This window comes from Anomaloglossus baeobatrachus, chromosome 2, assembly GCF_048569485.1.
Source record: "Anomaloglossus baeobatrachus isolate aAnoBae1 chromosome 2, aAnoBae1.hap1, whole genome shotgun sequence".
Lineage (NCBI taxonomy): Eukaryota > Metazoa > Chordata > Amphibia > Anura > Aromobatidae > Anomaloglossus > Anomaloglossus baeobatrachus.
The window spans coordinates 501,026,775-501,047,282 of NC_134354.1; the positions used below are offsets into that span (position 1 = coordinate 501,026,775).

General features: G+C 41.2%; 1 protein-coding gene across 9 annotated transcripts in view; it reads right to left on the bottom strand.

Moving 5' to 3' along the window:
• The window catches only part of DMD (dystrophin), a 4,177,531-nt gene that overhangs the window by 2,253,212 nt on the left and 1,903,811 nt on the right, over positions 1 to 20,508 (bottom strand). For all 9 annotated transcript variants that reach the window (XM_075336500.1, XM_075336497.1, XM_075336505.1 and 6 more), the window contains one exon: positions 9,340 to 9,512. In XM_075336500.1, coding sequence (XP_075192615.1) covers positions 9,340 to 9,512 — 173 coding nt within the window. The remainder of the gene's footprint in view (positions 1 to 9,339; positions 9,513 to 20,508) is intronic.

Consider the following 20,508-nt stretch of genomic DNA (forward strand, 5'->3'; position numbering starts at 1 on the left):
CTATCAGGGCCTGCCACCTCACGGACATGCTCAGTGAGGTCCTTACCGGACCTAGCCTCTGATGCACTAAGTGCCTGAGCATGCTCAGTAGCCTGAGCAACAGGCTCAGAAAGCAGACTATCAGTTTGAGCATGCTCAGTAGGCACATCCCAGAACTTAGACACAGCACGAAGTCCAAGTACCTGTGCAAAGAGGCTGTTAGGGTTAATTGTGGGAGCATGCTCAGTAGCCTGAACTGAGGACTTAGTCTCAGACATAACACAATCAGGCTGAGCATGCACACTAGGAAAAAATCCGGGCTTAGACTCTGGCTGGGGTAAATCGGCGCACGCATGCGCACTAGCCGCCTGTCTACACTTAGACGTGGTGGAAAGAGCAGCCAACTGGACGACCCGAGGCACGGCCAAGAATGGCAGCCGGCGCCTGGGCGCAACAGGAACCGCAGCAGGCTGCTTGCGGCTATGGCGGCGCCGGTTCGTAACAGTACCCCACCCTCTAGCGTCCCTCCCACTCGAATGGTCTATAGTCGCCACAGATACCACTGAGCGACGGGCGGAAGATGGAGACATGCAGTGGGAGCTACAAGACTCGCTCCACCGCGTAATCACCCCTGACGACCAGTCGATATGTGGGGAATGCCGCTTCAACAAAGGAATACCGAGCAGAATATCATCTGCACCCTTAGGGAGAACCAGAAATGAAATGGTCACCCTATGCCCAGATGACATGGCAAGGGTAATGGGCACTGTCCGCTGGTGAATTACCTTGGGCAACAAGGACCCATCCACCACACAGACTCTCAATGGCCTTGGCATTTTCACCAGCGGGATGGCATGCCGCCGGGCAAAAGAGGAGGAGATGAAACTATCCCCAGCACCTGTGTCCACACTTGCCCTTGTGGACCATGTTGACCCCTTAAAGGAAATGGACGCGAGAAACGTTACCCTAATGGATGACGCAGAGTCCAGTCTACCTCCAGCTATGGTCACCAATCGCGGTCGCTTACCCTGACGCTTTGGGCAACGGTTGGCATAATGACTATACAGCCCACAAGCGAAACAGGAAATGCCCTTGCGACTCAAAGACCTAGCAACACCAACCCTAGCGATGTCCATAGGGACAGAGATGTCCTCTAAGGGAGGTGCAGTAGGAGAGACCACTACAGTGGCTTAACGACCCTCTGACCTGCGCTCCAGCTGTCCGGAGGTCCGCAGGTCAATGCGGGTAGCCAGAGTCATGAGGCCCTCAAGGGTAATTGGTACCTCACGCGACGCTAATGCGTCCTTCACGTGTGAGGCTAATCCCCTCCAGAACAGTGGAATGAGAGTCCTCTCTGACCACCCCAGTTCTGCAGCAAGTGTCCTGAAACTCACAGCATATTGACTTGAGGAGATACGTCCCTGCTTTAAAGTCAGTAGCTGTAGGGCCGAGTCGTGAGTGACCTGAGGCCCCAGGAACACTTGTCGCAAGGACTCCAAAAACTCCTTAGAGTCCTGTACTATGGGGTCATTCCTCTCCCACAATGGTGTAGCCCACTCCAGTGCTCTATCAGAGAGCAAGGAGACGATAAACCCCACCTTCGACCTCTCTGGAAGAAACCGTGCAGCCAACAGCTCTAGATGGACTGAGCACTGGTTCACAAATCCCCTACATGCCTTGCTGTTCCCCGTAAACTTGTTGGGCAGCGAGAGGTAAAGGGAGGGTTGGAGTAGGCTTGGTGATGGACACCATTGCAGCCACTTGAGCCACCACATCATCCATATCAGCAGCAAGAGCAGACTTCTCCAGAGACCTCACTCTGGCATCAAGCTGCAGTATGAACTGACGTAGCTGCTCCATCTCCGCCATGCCAGGCAGACCCTGGCGCAGTCTTACTGTTACAGGGGGACCAGCAGATTAGGACCAGGGGTATATATCCCAATCGCCAGTCGGGGCCCACCGTGCTCCAGATGGTAATGGAGCTGCTGGCACCCTGTGGGTTAGGCGGAGACTATAGAGCTGGATGGCTCTGAGATAACTCAAGGAACCAATCAGGTGTGTAGGGACACGTCAGACCGGACGACAACCCAGTTAGCGTTTTGGTGGAGGGGACGCTACTCCGACCACGTGTGTAACAACACATCAGGCCGGATGGTAACCAGTTAGCGTTGACCGAGAAGACCACTGCGACAGCGCCCTGTCGGCCACGTGTGTAAGACACGTCAGGCCGAGCGGTCCTCCGATTAGCGTTTCTGGCCACCACTCGACTGGCCACGTGTGTAAAGGACACGTCAGACCAGGTAGTCACACCAGTAGCATTTGACTGGGAAGCCAAGGAGGATAATAGGGTTCACAAACCCAATCCAGGAATACCCTGTTAACTTCACAGGGGTTCTGGGGTGCGCTGTCCGTGCGCGTAGAGGGCGCAACCGGACAGGTGGTGCAGCAGGTACACTGTCCGTGTGCGTAGAGGGTACTCTCGGACAGGTGACACAACAGGTATTCTGTCCGTGTGCGTAGGAGGCACAACTGAACAGGTGAAGCAGCAGCCGCAGCCCAGTTAACGCCACTGGACTGCTCTAGCACAACAGGAACGGTAGCAAGGAAGCACGCCGCCTGACCCTCATTTGCTGAGCCACGAATCTTGGTGTGGCAGGCACCGTTCGCCTAGCCCTACCTACCACTTCCAACAAGCCTCCACCAGGAACTCTAAATGAAGACTGTGCCCCTCCATGTTGTCTCCAGCCCCTTTTATAACCTTGGTCCGCCCGAAACCCAGGGTAGAACCACCAAGGTCCAATAGCAGAGTGCCATGTCATCAGTGACGTCACATGCGACCTATCCGGAACCGCCACGCCATTGATGACCTCATGGCAGCCACGCCCCAAACACTTCACCAGTCATCGTCTGACGACCAATGGTGAGGTGCCAGATCATAGGGGCGTGCCTCTGCGAGCCAGTCCGGAGTTGCCACGTCATCAGGACACCTGACACCCTCTGCCCTATCAGGGCCTGCCACCTCACGGACATGCTCAGTGAGGTCCTTACCGGACCTAGCCTCTGATGCACTAAGTGCCTGAGCATGCTCAGTAGCCTGAGCAACAGGCTCAGAAAGCAGATTATCAGTTTGAGCATGCTCAGTAGGCACATCCCAGAACTTAGACACAGCATGAAGTCGAAGTACTTGTGCAAAGAGGCTGTTAGGGTTAATTGTGGGAGCATGCTCAGTAGCCTGAACTGAGGTCTTAATCTCAGACATAACACAATCAGGCTGCGCATGCACACTAGGCAAAACACCGGGCTTAGACTCTGGCTGGGGTAAATCGGCGCACGCATGCGCACTAGCCGCCTCTCCACACTTAGATGTGGTGGAAGGAGCAGCCAACTGGACGACCCGAGGCACGGCCAAGACCGGCAGCTGGTGCCTGGGTGCAACAGGAACCACAGCAGGCTGCTTGCAGCTATGGCGGCGCCAGTTCGTAACAGAATGGTTGTCTCATAAGTCTCTGCCTTTATAATGGGAAGTTGATGCATCCATTAGTATTGAGATGTAGAACTGAAATCTTAACCTAACCTCAGGGGATCACTCCGTTTAATGAGGTCACCTGAGGTAAGGTTACATGTGATCACAGGTGGTGGACCGTGGGAATCTCCAGAGGGTGACCATAAATAACCTGAGTGATGTCATAGCTCATCCCTGAGGCTCATTCTCTGCCTGACGCTCACAGCGGGTGGTCATGTTCTATGCCCGGGCACCGTAACTTTAGATGTAGCAGAGCTGGAATCATCATGGGACCTTGTGGGGATTACATTGGACCTGGGTGTCTCGGGGGTCAAATTAGAGGTATGAAAGAGGGTGGGGGTTTTTTGTATTTTATTTCAAATAAAGGATTTTTCGGTGTTTGTGTTTATTTCTTTTCACTTACAGATTAATAATAGAGGGGTCTCATAGATCCCTCCCATTAGGGCTTAGTGGCAGCTGTCAACTGTTATTAACCCATTATTACTCTGATTGCCACCTCACCAGGGCAATCAGCATTAGCCTGGTAAAGTTCCTGGATTGTCTCATCTAATGGTTGCGACAATCCTGGGTGGCTGCAGGATGCTATTTTTATGCTGTAGGGGACCCACCCCAATAACCATGGGCCTCCTCAGCCTGAGAATACCAGCTCCCAGCTGTCGACTTTATCGTGGTTGAATATTAAGATTATGGGGACCACACGCCATTGCTGTATGCTGTTTTCAAGGTAAAGAGTGGATTTGATTTAGAGTTCTCTTTTGTTCACTTCATTTACATTTTATTAATTGATAAAGAATAAATTATTAAAATTTTTATTTTTGAAAGCACTTTGCGGGCTTTTTTCCAAACTTGGTTAAAACCTCTGCACAATACTATTTATTTATTATTATAAAAAAAAATCTATTTTTATGGTAATAGTGATTTTTTTTTTAATCATAACACAATAGTGCTTGATGCATTAAATTTTGCAAGTATTAGGAGGGGTTTTTTTGTATCAGGCTACAACATCATAGTGAATGCATGGGACATTATAATAGTATTTCAACAGAAGAGTATTAAGATGTAAAATACGCATAAGTAATAAAATCTACCGTAATTTAATTACCGGATTTAGTATTTAGTATTAATCATGACAGCAGTAAATTTAGATCTTTGCATTTACAATAATATAACCAATAAATATGAGTGATTTCCACAGTGTTCATGAAAATTTACAGTTCAGTGTTAAACTAACCTTAATATAGAAGGTTTGGTTGACACCAACAATGTGAGAAATACTATTGTGAAAATATGTCAGGATCGTCCCATTTGCAATTAGATTCTCTCTTCACTTTATCCTTGATTCTGTTCTACACACATTTATTTAGGAAAACACCAGTTTTTGATGCATATTTTAATCCAAAGCCAAAAGTGGATCCAGAGATAAGGAGAAGTGTAAATCCTTCCATTATATTTCCCATCCCTTTTGAATCCATTTTTGGTAAAACCATACTTATGATAAAGAAGAACTTCATACCTAACCGACTGAACTTTCAGCATCTTCCACTCTCACACCACCTGCTCATCCCACCCTCTATCCGTTGGTGTCCCCCAAGGTTCAGTTATTGGACCCTTGCTGTTCTCCATCTACACCTTCGGCCTGGGACAACTCATAGAGTCCCACGGCTTTCAGTATCATCTCTATGCCGATGATACTCAGATCTACCTCTCTGGACCTGACATTACCTCCTTACTAATCAAAATCTCACAAAGTCTCTCTGCTATTTCATCCTTCTTCTCTGTGCTATTCCTAAAGCTTAACATAGACAAAACAGAATTCATTGTTTTTCCTCTTCCTCATTCAACTCCTCCACCAAGCCTAGCCATCAAAGTTGATGGCTGCTCAATCTCCCCAGTCTCACAAGCACATTGCCTTGGAGTAACCCTCGACTCTGCTCTATCCTTCAAGCTGCACATCCAAGCCCTCTTCATCTCATGCCGACTACAACTCAAAAATATCTCCCAGATCCGTGTCTTCCTTAACCAAGAATCAGCAAAAACATTAGTACATGCCCTCATCATCTCCCACCTCGACTACTGCAACCTCCTGCTCTGTGGCCTCCCTTCCAACACTCTTGCACCCCTCCAATCTATCCTGAACTCTGCAGCCCGCTTAATCCACCTCTCCCCTCGCTATTTCCCAGCCTCACCACTCTGCTAATCCCTTCACTGGCTTCCCATTGACCAACAACTCCAGTTCAAATTATTAACCATGACCTACAAAGCCATCGATAACCTGTCTCCTCCATACATCTGTGACCTAGTCTCCCTGTGTCTACCTGCACGCAACCTCAGATCCTCACAAGATCTCCTTCTCTACTCCTCTCTTATCTCCTCTTCCCACAATCGCATACAAGATTTCTTCTGTGCCTCCCCCATACTCTGGAATGCTCTACACCAGCATATCAGACTCTCTCCTACTGTGGAAAAGCTTCAAGAGGAACCTGAAGACCCACCTCTTCTGACAAACCTACAACCTACAATAACCCTTAGTCCAGTACACCACTGCGCAACCAGCTCTCTCCTCACCTATTGTACCATCACCCATTCCCTCTAGACTGTGAGCCCTCAAAGGCCGGGTCCTCTCTCCTCCTGTACCAGTCTGTTTTGTACTGTTACTGATTGTTGTACTAGTTTTTATGTATACCCTTTTTCACTTGTAAAGTGCCATGGAATTATTGGCGCTATAATAATAATAAATAATAATAATAATAATAATAAAAATAATAACTTGACAGTTATAAGGAAAACACAATATATGTGGTATAGTACTATCTAAGCATAACTAGTAAACATAGTTCACAAGACATATATTAACTACAGGTAAAAAATATGTTTTCACTTTTCTGTCCCAAACATAAACTAGAATATATACAGGCGCTTTGTAGCACTTAGTCTGCATACTAATCACAACACAAAATTTGTTCAATCATTCAAAAGATTTTCTGATTAGCTACATGCATTTCAATTTGCAGATGAACCCTTGGGATAATAACATCTGATTTCTGATTGTGAGATGAATATAGCCTAAAAAGAGAATGCACAATACATCAGACAATCAGGGTACAAATGAGTCAGTGCAGATTGTAGAAAAAACTAGATAACTGATGTCTGAACTCAATAAATTAGTAAAAATAACAATTTTATCAACATTTCTGCAACTAAAAAACATAAATGCAACATTGTATTTAGCCCATGCTGTTTACAAAATGAGTGAGATACATGTTGGCAATATTTGCAGCTCAATCCATGCAATCTGACTCCTCCTTTAATGGATCAGTCTTTATTGAAAGTGTTAAAGTATTTTTAATGAGACATTTGAATATTGGCAACACAATTGAGGTTTCCATTGACTTCCTGTAGCCATCGGAGTTTATTACACTAGTGTCTGAACTACATGGTCACATGGTTTCTAAAGGTGTGACCCGTTAGACCCATAAACCACTAAGGATGGCGTTCAAGTATGGAAAGCATGACTCAGATATGAGTAGAGCTGGTGTGGGTGCAGCCCTCCAGAAGCGACATATAGGAAGAAAGTTATCAAGGGGTATGATATGGTAACTATGAGTAGATGCACCTAGAGACCGGTATCGCTGGAGCAAAGCTAGAGCTATAATTGGCATGAGGGCCCAGGTTCCTTTTAAAGGGCAGAGGCAGTTGTGATAGGTCTTCAGCAATCTTTGACCCCCAGCAGCAACAAACAAGCCATCAGGAATTAACTCCTGCTATACCAATCACCAGTGAGCACAAAACCAGTCGACTTCCATGTCTGACAGAGTAACTCAACAACACTAGATATGACACCTAGTGTCAGACTCTGCAATGTGAACAGAGTCCGAAGACACCAATACATCTAATGAGATCAGAGCAAAACACCACATGACACATGTGCTACAAAGTAGAACACACAATGCCAGAGCTGAGGAAAGCTGGCGTGGGTATAGCCCACTGGAGGTGACATAGGCGCATATAGGAAGTGTGCACTCTAAGCTTGAACACACAATTCCAGAGCTGAGGGGTGTTAGCATGGGCACAGACCCCCAGAGGTAGCATAGGTGAATATAGGGAATGTGTGCTCAAGCATGGAACTCACACCACGAAAAACCACGTTGTGACCATAAGTATATTAACAAATATATAAAATACATGAACAACAAGTATAAGTATATACAGTCAGTATGTATGTATGTGTATTAGAAACAAAGAAATAAAAAGGTATTATTGAGAGGTGAATGCAAAATGTGAAGAATATGGAACATTATTCTTTTAAATGCTTCACAGCTTTTAAAGACAAACATTTAAAAGACACCCCTTAAACACTGAATCTTGACATTGCAGTGAATATGTTAATAATTTTCATCATTTTTATCCACTATTTTAGGTGGATTTCAGGCAGAATCCATCTGAATATAACATTGAGTGCACATACCCAAAAACAATTTGATGAGAACTTTACACTAATCCTAGTTCCTCTCCTTGTAAGCTATTTAAAAGTCTTCAGCTTGAAAGTATTGTGCAGTTTAAAAAAAAATGAAAAATCTAAAATAACCAGAATTATCTTGAGTTCTGAAATGTATTGCTTTTGGTTATAGTTGGAAAAAAGCATGTATCCAGTAAATTGATGAGTATCTGACTACAAAAATTTGAAAGATAACCTGTCAGAACAATTTGCATGTCAAATTAAAAGTATGGCCATAATAGCAATGTTATACTGATTAAATCAATACCTTTAGGAAAAAATCCTATTTGTAAGTAAGATTTAGATGCACAGGGGCAGAACTGTGGGTAGGGTCTTCAGTCTTCGTGTACCTCTGGTGTCTGTATGACAGGTTACTGCTTACTGAATGATCTGTCTTCTGCTTAAAAGTTTTAAAAGTTTCCACTGGCACTATCAACGCTGTGGCGGCACATGCACAGATTATCTCCCTTTTGGTCTTTAATAAAATGCACAGGTGGTGGCGCATGCGCAGATTGATCTCTCTTGTTGTCTTTAATAAAATGCACATTTGGCGGTGCATGCACAGATTGATCTGTTCAACGTCATTAATAAAAGGGCTCAAGTTGTCGGCACAATTAAATCTCAAAAAGACATCAGAGAGCCGAGATCTCAATCTGAGCATTTTATTAAAGACCACCAGGAGGTCAGTCTGTGCAAATGCCACAATTTGAGCCATTTTATAGAAGACCACTCCGTGATCAGTTTGTGCAAGCGGGTACTGCACCAGTGCAAACTTTCAAACATGAAGCAGGACACATAGAAAGCACATACATGTCATATGAAAACTAGGGGCAGGTGGAGGGGCCGGGGCAGGAGCCGAAGACCCTACCAACTGTCCTAATCCTGGCAGCGCTGTTATGGCCATTCCTTTACTTTAACATGAAATCGTTCTGTCATCACTCTTTAAAGTTAAAATTGCCCATGTAATTCCAAAGTTTGTGCAGTTATAAATGATGCCTGCAATATATTTAATGCTTCAATTTCATTGCATTATCTAGTATACAATAGGTTAAAAAATTATTAAAATGTTCTATATTTGTATCATGCTTACTGACAGCAAGGGTATGAAAAAAAAGTAAACCATAATGTAAATGTACCTGAACACAGACTGCAATTTCATTTCAATAATATCCATAGCTATTTTTATTATGAATAATGATTGACAAATGAACGACGTCTCCCTAATTACAAAGTAAAAAAATCCTTCACACATTCAAGTAAGTTGCTTGTAATACAAGTATATAAACCTGCTATTTATAATCAGATATTTGCCTGATCCAGTCTAAAAGTAAGAGAAACTTACTGTTGATGATCTCTGTACAACTTGTTGATGTTTTCCCACTGGAAATAAAGCTCTGCCAGTTTTTGTTGAATTTTCTCCTTTTCTTTTGGTGTAGCTGATTGGAAAACTGCATTCTTTCTGCTTTGAGTGAAGCCGATTTGACCTGATAGTCTCCCTAGGATTTCTTTTGTGTTCTGGAACAACAAAATAAAGGAAAAGTAAAAGAGCTGACAAATCAATTTTCAACTGTGATAAAACAATGTAAAACAATGTTTTAAAAGAGTTTTCCATGTTTTACACAAATTCTTATAAGGAATGATTTTGTTGACGCTAAAGAGGACCTGTCATCAAATCTAATGTGACCTATTTGTTATTTTATTTTATTCTGGCTGCTCACATGAGTATTCTATTTTTGTATTTTTTACATCCACTATACAGGTCCAGTGATATGGGTCTTTTTAGTTAATGATAAGGGGGTATGGCTCACAGGATCCTCAGAGGCGTGTCTTTAGGCTGCTCTGTATTATTAATCTGTGAGCAATGCACCTTTATAAAGACCATTAAACTATCAGTAAATAAAAACACCAATCTCTCTGGATTCGTGTAGTGTATTTTAAAAATAAACCAAAATTAATGATGGAAAACTCAGGAGGTAAGTTGGAATAAAATACAAGCAAGAACTGGCCACTTTTGACCTTATGACAGGTCCTCTATAAGGTTTCACTATGAGTTTTTTTGTGAGTTTTTCATGGTGCTCAAAAAATGCATCATCTTTGCCCAGGGGTGGAGATACATTGGTGTAACCTGTGAAACAGTACAGTCACCTAGAAGTAAGAGGGCCCACTACCAATTCCAAAGCAGGTGGCAATGAGCATTTTGCTGAGCTATTGGATAACACAAAGGCCCATATATTGCTCTTGCACAGAGGCCCTCTTCTGTCTGAGTCAGCTCCTTCTTTGCCCTTGATGAAAATCGCTTAAAATTGGCTTGCGAGTATTCAAATTTAACCATAGAGAAATGAATAAAGATAGTTCAGTTTGATTAATCACATTTTATTTTAGATTATGTGAATGATCAGGTGCTTGTACTTTACTTTACTAGGGAATAGATGACACCAAGATGAAAAGAATGGAATAAAATAGAAAAGACAGTGGCACAATTTTCAATGCTGTAATGGAAAACCTTGGGTCAAAGCATTCAAGAGGATGTTGTGACAATATCAACCCGGTGCAGTTAGCCACCAAACCACTAGATGTCCCCAGAACACTAATCAACTGGACCTGCCGGGTTAGTACACTAGGTCAAACAGGAACCAAGTGCAGGATAGTCAGTGAACAAGCCAGAGTTGGTAAACAGAGAGGTCACGTCAGTACAAGGGGAGAGCAGATGTGGAGTCAGTGAACAAGCCAGTGTCAATACACAGAGAGGTCACATAAGTAAAAGGGGATGAAGCGAGATGGAGTTAGAGAGCTAGCCGGAGTCGGTACATGGAGGGAATCAAGTCAGAAGGAAAAAGACAGGAGGGGAACAGAGAAGCAAGGTAGTGGGACAAGATCAGGTAGGTACAAGCTCACTCAAGAGAACCAGAGATGAGCACTGCTTAGCAGAATGTATCACTGGCGGCGTTCCGGGTGCAAGGGCTCAAAGATAAAGTCGAATATCACCTGGAACGAGGCACTAACACTGGGCCGGGAACTGGAACCCATAGTGAGGAAAAACATATCGGCTCTGCAAGGAGCAGAGCCACAAATAATAATCATGACTGATGTTACTTTGAATTTACTATATACTAATAAATAATTACAGTCGAAAAACACATATTTTTCTGAGAATATTACCCAATAGGTGAGGCCTCTTTAAAGAGCCTTGTGTGCTATATGTTTAAATGTTGAAGTTTTTTCTATTGTGCATTATTTTTCTCAAGCCTACCATTAGTAACATGCAATTTTCAGTGTATTCATAAGTTTTTAGGAGAAATAACAAAGTAATGGTACAATGAACAATAACAATGTTTTTTACTAAAACATACCTACTTAAACTTCATGAAAAAATGACTATACAAAGTAATACAGTAATTTGTGAAAAATTGAAATACATTTTTGAAGGTTTTTAGGCACTAAATTTGTTGACTGCAATTTTACCATTTTTTCTGAAAAGGATAGTACACAAACAAAATAACCTTTTTACACCTGTACGTCTAACTCAATGCCTTAAAGAAATTGTGTGTGCGATAATTGTGCACTGTGGAAATACAGTGCATCACTTAAAATATGCCCCCCTTGTATTTAATTTTAGTGATCCATGTTTATTATCCAGGGAAAGTTATAAGAACATTGCAATTATTTACTCTGACACATTTTTTTGCCCTTTAGGCCAATAAAACTGTTGCGGAAAAGAATTTTGTTAGCCGCTGTTGCCAGTGACCATGAGGTGACAGTATACTGAGTCATACAGATTGGAAGCTTGCAGCATGGAAGACAGTTGGCTCCATGCATTTTCCAATGCACGATTACCCTGGGGCACTCACTTAATGCTATTTACTTTTATGCCTCAGAGAATAAACCATAGAGATGAAAATCGTTATTATGGGATCTGAGCATCTGACAATGGGAATTAATGAACAGATTTTAAAAGCAATAAATCAAAACATGTCACTTGTTTTCTTGTAATTGCTTGAAAAGCAAAGGTTATTCTGTGCACTAAATAATATGATGGCTACTATTGACATAAAATTAGGACAAATCACATCCTCATTTCAATTAAATGAAGTTTAGGGGGTTTAAATTTGTAGACAATGCTCTTATATAAAAGAAAAAAATCATACAATGAAAATGAAATGAAATAATATTAACAATTGATGGCTATAGGCCAATAATGCAATCTAGAATGTAATAATTAAAGGTGATATCGACTACTTTGACATCTGCTTCTTAAATACTATATTGTCCAGTGTATAATAAATATAATAAATGCTCACATTCCGCATTGGTGCTATTCAACCTATGTAGTGTCTTGGTGTCCCAGACTTCGTGTCACATTGTTATGCCTTGTGACCACTGCAGTCAATCAGCAGCCACTAATGTACTGAAGTTCTCACCCTTCATTAGACTTCTGAGGTGTGTCGGAAGGAAGTGATAATTATGCATCCTATTATCTGTTGATTGGCTGCAGAGCTGATGTATAGAGATGAGCGAACATGAGGTTTGGTTTTCGAACTGAACACCAAATTTAGAAATCAAGGTTCAGATTCAGGGTTTGGATGCTTTACGTGCAAACAGAATTTGCAAAGCTGTGCTCAGGTACGCTTGGTGCACAGGCCTATGCGAGCCGCTTGCAGTGTTTGAACGGTGGGTAACAACAGCATGATCAGATGTAAGGTGCAACAAAAAAAAGTTTGAAAAAGCTCGCCCACCCTCTCCCAGAAGTGATCTGCTTATGGCTGGCTGTATGTGGGCGTAGACTCAAACTGCCAATCAGTGACTTGATCCAAGGTTCAGATCAAGCTCGAGCCTGTGGAACTAGGCTCGTTTGCGACCAGCGACCCGAATCTCTAAAAGTTCGCTCAATATTTACTCATGTAGCATAACAATGTCACATCAGACCCATTGATGACATTGCTGGAATAGTGCTGGTGGCAGACATGTGTACCTGTAATTTTTATTTTATACTGTGGAATAGAGTATTCAGGAAGGAGTTATTTGAGTACTGGATAATACCTTTAACACCTTCATGGTGGGGCCAATTTCCGTTTTTACGTTTTTGTTTTTTCTTCCCCTTCTTCCTAGAGCCATAAGTTTTTTTATTTTTCTGTCCACATAGACATATGATAGCTTGTTTTATGCAAGACAAGATGTATTTTTAAATGACACCATTCATTTTACAACATAGCATACTATAAAGAGGAGATAACATTCCAAATGTGGAAAAATTATGGAATAAAAACAGAATTTTGATATGTGTATAGTTTTTATGCTGTCAATTTTGTGGTAAAAATTTCTTTGTGATATAATTCTCCACATCAGTATGATTAAGGCAATACCAAACGTGTTTAGTGTTTTTATTATTTTAGTGGTGAAAAAAAAATCAGAATTTGCAGAAAAAAAATTCTGGAATTGTGTTGCCATTTTCCATTCCCGTAACATAATTCCATTTCGTAAGAAATTTCTATTATTACCATTTTGAGATCGATATGATCTTTTGATTGCTTGTTACAAAGTTTTTTTGCGATATTGCATTGACTAAAAAAACTTAATTTTGGCTACATGCCATTTTTTATGTGTTAATATATTTATTTCTAACTGGCTAAAGGGGGTGATTTGAACTTTTTTTTTTTCATATTTTTGTAAACCTTTTTTTCACTTTTCAATGTTTTAATAGTCCCGTTAGGGGACTATAACCTTTGGCCATCTCCTTTGAAGTCCGGCCACAAGCAGGGTTTCAAAGGAGCTCTGCTATGAGAAGCACAGAGTTCTTCAATAGACTCCTTGCTGTCATAGCAACCTATCAGCAACTGTGATCACGCCATGAGTGGACCGATGAGCACCTAAAATGGTGCGCCCCATACCGTATTTTGCTAAATCCCACTGTCAGAGTTTAACAGCAGGATTTAACAGGTACACAATTGCTCCGCCTGCAATTGTTAGTGGCATGTCCTGGCTGTAATAAACAGCCATTACCTGCCAGATATGAAGCGAGCTCACCTTGTGAGTCTGCGCCATACACTTGCTTTAGACATTCGCCGTACATATACAGCAGATGTTGTGAAGTGGTTAAAAGATGTTGTCAGAAACAAAACAAAAGCATAAAAATTAGCACTGAGGCAGTGAGGGTCCACAACTCTCAAAGAGCTAAAGCTGATAACCATGTTAAAAAATCATGTTTTGGAGGTGTTGGTCTCCCAATAAAGAGAAAATACAGGGAGCCTGGAATTTGTCAGAAAAATTAATGTATATTTTAGATAATCGGCAAGTGTTATGCAATTTCACTGTAGTTGAAATCAAGTCAAGGTTCCAGCATAGAAGTGCTGCCTGTACTAGGTGTCAGAACGGGAAAGAAGCAGAAATTACCGTACTTGAAGGAATTTTGCAGGATATTAAGTAGACGTTGATCAGGTACAGAAATACAAACCAGAGACACAAGGAAACTCGATCAGCTCTTGGAAGCGTGGATGTGTATTAGCAGAAAGGTGCAAATCAGTGATGGGGCGAGGTTATACAAAGCTCATGAATATGGAGAAATTCAAGACAGCAGGTTTACTAGTTCTCTAATGATAATGTGCTAATGTAAAACCGGAATTTCATCCAACAGCGCAATAAATGACACATAGCTGCAATCAGGGCCTTAATATTTACTGTATGCTGCTCTCAGATTAGGGAAATCACCGTACTTATAAATATTCTTTGTATATTCACAATTCACTTATCACCGAGAAAATACATGTTTAAAACATACCTTTTGATAATATATTTCTAAAAGAGGACTAAAAATAAGTCCAATAATTACAAAATCACAAAAAACACTCAAGTGACTATAACGAAAAGGGGAGAAAAACAAGGAAAAATGCCTCAATATGGCCCTGATCTTTGCCTATTATCCCCTTCCTACCAACAGAGATTTTATGCACCATAGGGTTCAAGTGGTGCCCCGTTCCATGACGGCTTACCCTATTGCGCCCTTCTCTCCCCCTATAATCTTTTTAGAGTGCAGTGTTAACTAAAAATTCTTATTAAGTTGTCCCTTTCACTGTCCAAATGAAGGTCTATCCCCCATCCAGACTTACCTCAGAGGGCATCTAAATAATCTACCTGAAAGGTGTAACCTTTTTATAGACAAAAACACCCACTACCCAAATCTGGTGACAGATTCCCTTTAAAGAGTTGGTGCCAAATGTATCTAATAGAAAATATATATATATATATATATATATATATATATATATATATACACTGCACTCTTCTTAGAATATAAGGTAAAAGGTTTTTGATGTGCCAAAATTTGTTGTCATTGTGGCGACAAAATATTATGATGTTTCGTGTCAGTCTTTTCCATAGCCATAAAAAATGGGCACAAAATAGTAAAGTAATGAAAAATGGAAGAAATTCCAGCACCGAAGCCTGCTTTCTTTGGCAATTAAAAATCAATTTTATTGTAAAATATTAAAAAACATACCTCTTAAAGGGAACCTGTCATTAGAAATTTAGCTTGAAACCTAAACGTTTCCCCCTCTTCAGCTCCTGGGCTGCATTTTAGTAAGGTTCCTGTTTTTTATGTGCCCCCTTTCTGACAAAAATAAAGACTTTATAAAGTGGTACCTTTTTGTATTGAGATCTTGATAATGGTATACGGGGGCGGGCTCTCTGGTGTCCGTTATTCTGCCTCCTGTCACTTTAGGCCATCCCCCATCACTTCATTCCATACTTCAGGTCGCCGCCCACTGCACCCAAGGTCCCACGCACGTGAGGACCGCTGGTCACGTGTGTCGCAGGCACGAGATTATGGGCGGCGCTGTGATTGCATCGCAAGTGCCCGCTCATCATCTCGTGACCACCCTTTCCCTTCTGCCTACAGCGTTCTGCGCAAGTGCTGGCCAGATGACCAGACGTCACCTCTCGTAACCGGTGGTGTCCTGCTCCGCTCCTCCCATCTATTTCCTGCTGAAGGGTAAGATGGGAAAGAGGTGACGTCGGGTCATTTGGCTAGTGCTTGCGCAGAACGCTGGTGGTAGAGGGGAGAGCGTGGCCATGAGATGATGGGCGGGCACTTGCGATGCAATCTCAGCGCCACCCATAACCTCGTGCCCGCGCACACGTGACCAGCGGTCCTCACGTGCGCAGCACCTCGGGCGCAGTGGGCAGCGTCCTGAGATATGAAATGGAGCAATGGGGGATGACCTAAAGTGACAGGAGGCAGTCTAACGGCCACCAGAGAGCCCGCTCCCATGTACCATTATCAAGATTTCAATACAAAAAGGTACAACTTTATAAAGTCTTTTTTTTGGTCAGAAAGGTGGCACATAAACAACAGGAACCTTACTAGAATGCAGCCCAGGAGCTGCAGAGGGGAAAACGTTTAGGTTTCAAGCTAATATTCTGATGACAGGTTCCCTTTAAATCCTGCAGGTCCTTAATTATAGTTAATATATAGTATAAAAAGATACCATATATATATATATATATATATATATATATATATATGAAACCAAAAAGGGGAGAGGAAGAAAGGAAATTGCATGAGATTGAAATAGCCAGATAATTAGCATACAAGTAATCAACAACATAATGAACGATCATGCCACAAACATTTCCATCAAGCAGTTCTTAAGATATACAGTACACCTGTAATGAACAAAACATATATATATATATATATATATATATATATATATATATATATATATAACGTTCCATGCAGAAAAATACCAACAGAGTAATCAAATATTTAAACATTGAATCATTATATTTAGGTTATATTCCCGTATGATGCATAAACTAAATAAATCAAAGATGTTATGCAGACATATGCTTAGATCAATAACTGTTGAAACAAGAACCAAACACTGGAACATATATCCACTTTATATAATATTCCTTCTGTTGAATGAAACCTGAGGGATCATCATTTAGTGTGGATATAGGTTCAAATATTTGGTTCTTATTTGAACAGTTATTGATCTAAATATATGACTGCATAACATTCTTGATCTATTTAGTTTATTTTATGTACCATACTGGATAATAACTAGGGATGATCGAATACCAAAATATCCGACTTCACGAATATCCGACGAATAGGTCACCGCTATTCGACTATTCGGGAATATTCGATGCGCCGAATAATTTCACGTTAGACCTAACGGCGAGCTGTGGTGACTAAGGAAAAAGCCGAAATCTCTCCCCTCTGTGGAGCTACAAGTCAGAGCAGCGGGGTCTATATATGTACTGTATGGTTCCCGGAAGCTGTGGCAACGTGTATGTAGATGATGCTGTGCGGCCAAGTCAATCACAGTAACACCACAACAAAGATGGCTGTGGCATTACTGTGAGAGTAAGCAACATCAGATGTGTTCATTGGCTGGAAAACAGGCGCCAGGAAGTCAGAAATGAAAATGAAAGTTTTGGAGTGGATATTGTATTATTCGTCGGATACCGAATGGCGCGAATAGACAGTTATCCGTCGGATACCGAATAGTGGCGAAAACATTTGCTGATACCTAATAATAACCTTAATATAACAAATTGATGTTTTAACATCTGATTACTTTGTTGGTATTTTTCTGAATGGAATCTTTTATATATATATATATATATATATATATATATATATATATATATATATATATATATATATATATATATATATACATATATATATATATATATATATAGTGTATATATACTGTATAATTTTTTATTTTAATTTATTTCTGTTCTTTAGAGGTATATTTTTTCGAAGAACTGCTTGAAGAAATATTTGTGGCATGATTGTTCATCCAGCTCTTGGGTTTCTTATATATATGTGATCTTTTCATATCGTAAACTACCTATGAGTAAGGACCTTGTTTTTAAGTCTGAAACGCATAAGGAGTAACTCCATGTTTTAAGATGTATGCGTTTTTTAATATTTTATAATAAAATGGATTTTTAATTGCCAAAGAAAGTGGGCTTCATTTATGAAATTTCTTATATTTTTAATGGCTTACTTACCTGGGATTGCCGTACCAGACCTCCGTGCTTCGATTTGGACTCCCATTCTGGCTGGGACACGGTAAGCTAAAGTGCTTTTCCTTTTTTGTCTACAATATAGAAAATGTAGTTGCCTGTATAGAAGTCAAGGTGGACGTACACCTTCATGAGGACGGGCACTGGAGAGGGAGAGAGCTGCTGAGATAAATCTTGATAATATATGCTACTCAACTGGTGCTGACCAGCACCTAATAAGCAGGGTAGAGGTAGAAAGGCTTCTGAGGGTCATCTTCAATGAGGCACGGATCTCTAATGGTGCTATCTAATAGACTAGATAGGAGTATAAATAAGAATCCCTCCCAAAAACCTGATCATGTATAAATAAATAATCAAGATTAACCATTTATGTCTTTTTGGTCTGTCTGCAATATGTGGTTCCCTCAAACAGATCTTTAAGGGGTTGTCCAATATAAAATGACAAGTCTGCAGCCACTCAATCTAATTTCAGACTTGTGAATCCTCCTATTGCATGCACTGTGCACTGTGAGGATGCTCCGATGTCATGTAACCACAAGTAAGGGATATGTACACTCCCTGCAAGTATCCAACTAGTTGTATATTGCATAATTGCAGTCATATGACACCGGAGAATCTTTGCAGCGCACATTGCACGTGATGTGAGGATTTACAAGTCTGCAGTCACATAAAAATAATGTAGACTTGTCCTTTTAGCCTGGACAACCCCTTTAAAATTGTCTACTCTCTGAGAGAAGTTTTCATCTTTTTAATGTGGCAGGTATCAGGTAATTGTTCAATCAGTGGTAATGTAAAGAACCTTAACACTGCATTTGAAGAAGCAGAAATGCAGCATAATGAAAGAAAGAGAGGTACATAAGACCACTGCAGCCAATCATTGGGCTCAGTGGTCACATACCATACAATTGGCCTCACCGCTCAATGACAATACCTATGATGCCAGTTGTTTTAGAAAAATTTTAAAACTTTGGTAACATTTTTAAACAGTTTACAAAAAGATTGAAATCATAGATACATGTTAAATGTTTTCCTGGCTTGTCGTCTATGGGGTTAATCCCCTACTCAAATGCTAAAATGAAGATGCAGAAGCACTTACCATTTCTCTGTCAGTTTAAATTGATCATGTCTACAGTCTATATATCTTTTTTATCTGCTTGGATTTACTTTCTTTAAATTATCTGTTATTATCAACAGCATTGTATTGGAAAAAAAAAATATTCAACATGGACAAGTGAAAAATAGCTTAAAGCTATTTTAAGTATGATAGTACCAAGGGAAACTGTGTAACCTGGTTAAGAAAAGAGCATACAGCTTTCATTTCTAAGAAAAAAGGATTAGAGAAACCCATTAGCAACTGGAGTGACACCAGCCTTTAGGGAGAGGATCCATCTCCATGTTCTTGAAGAAGAGAAATCGCAGCAATACAGACTTACAGTCCAGTTAATTCTCTCATTCTAAAATTTGCCTTTTACTGACAATCAAAGGACAACACCCTGTATAAAAATCTATTCCCAGGTGCTCCCTGCACAGCTATCATCCAAATAGTGCAGTCTGACAGATTTACTATAGAAAGTACTCAGTCACCGAAAGGCCTGAATGGCTGAACATATGAAATGAAAAATGTAGGGAATGCTGAAAACAAACATTGTTTTGTATGTAGAAATGAACCAAACAGTCAGTAAAATGGTTTATCCCAGATATTACAAAAACAGCTCAAGATTACGTAATAATCTAAAATAAGAAATAATGATTGTCTTAAGGGGGATTTCACGCAACGATATTGCTAACGATATGTCGTCGGGGTCACGGAATTCGTGACGCACATCCGGCATCGTTAGCGACGTTGTTGCATGTGACACCTATGAGCAAGTGTTAACAATCAAAAATACTTACCTAATCGTTGATCGTTGACATGTAGTTCATTTTCAAAAAATCGTTGCTGGTGCTGGACAAAGGTTGTTTCTCGTTCCTGAGGCATCACACATCGCTATGTGTGACACCCCAGGAAGGACGAACAACAACGTACCTGCATCCTGCCAGCAACGAGGTGGGCGTGCCATTAATGCGGCTGGTTTCCACCCCTCCGCTTCTATTGGTGGGCCGCTGTGTGACGTCGCTGTGACGGCGAATGAACCTCACCCTTAAAAAAGAGGTTGTTCACTGCCCACAGTGACGTCGCTAGGAAGGTAAGTACGTGTTACGTGTCCTAGCGATATTGTGCGCCACGGGCAGTGATTTGCCCGTGATGCCCAAACATCGGGGGCGGGTGCTTTCATGAGCAACAACGCTAGCGATGTCGCTGCGTGTAAAGCAGCCTTTACAGTTAAATAGGTTTTTCCACAAACAAGGTTCCTTTTAATCATTAGATGTTGGAACAAAAATAAGTTCCACAACTGAATGTATTATAAATATAATGTTCCTCATGCTGACATAATTTTGTATATGTGCCTTTGCTATGTACTGTGTAATGTTT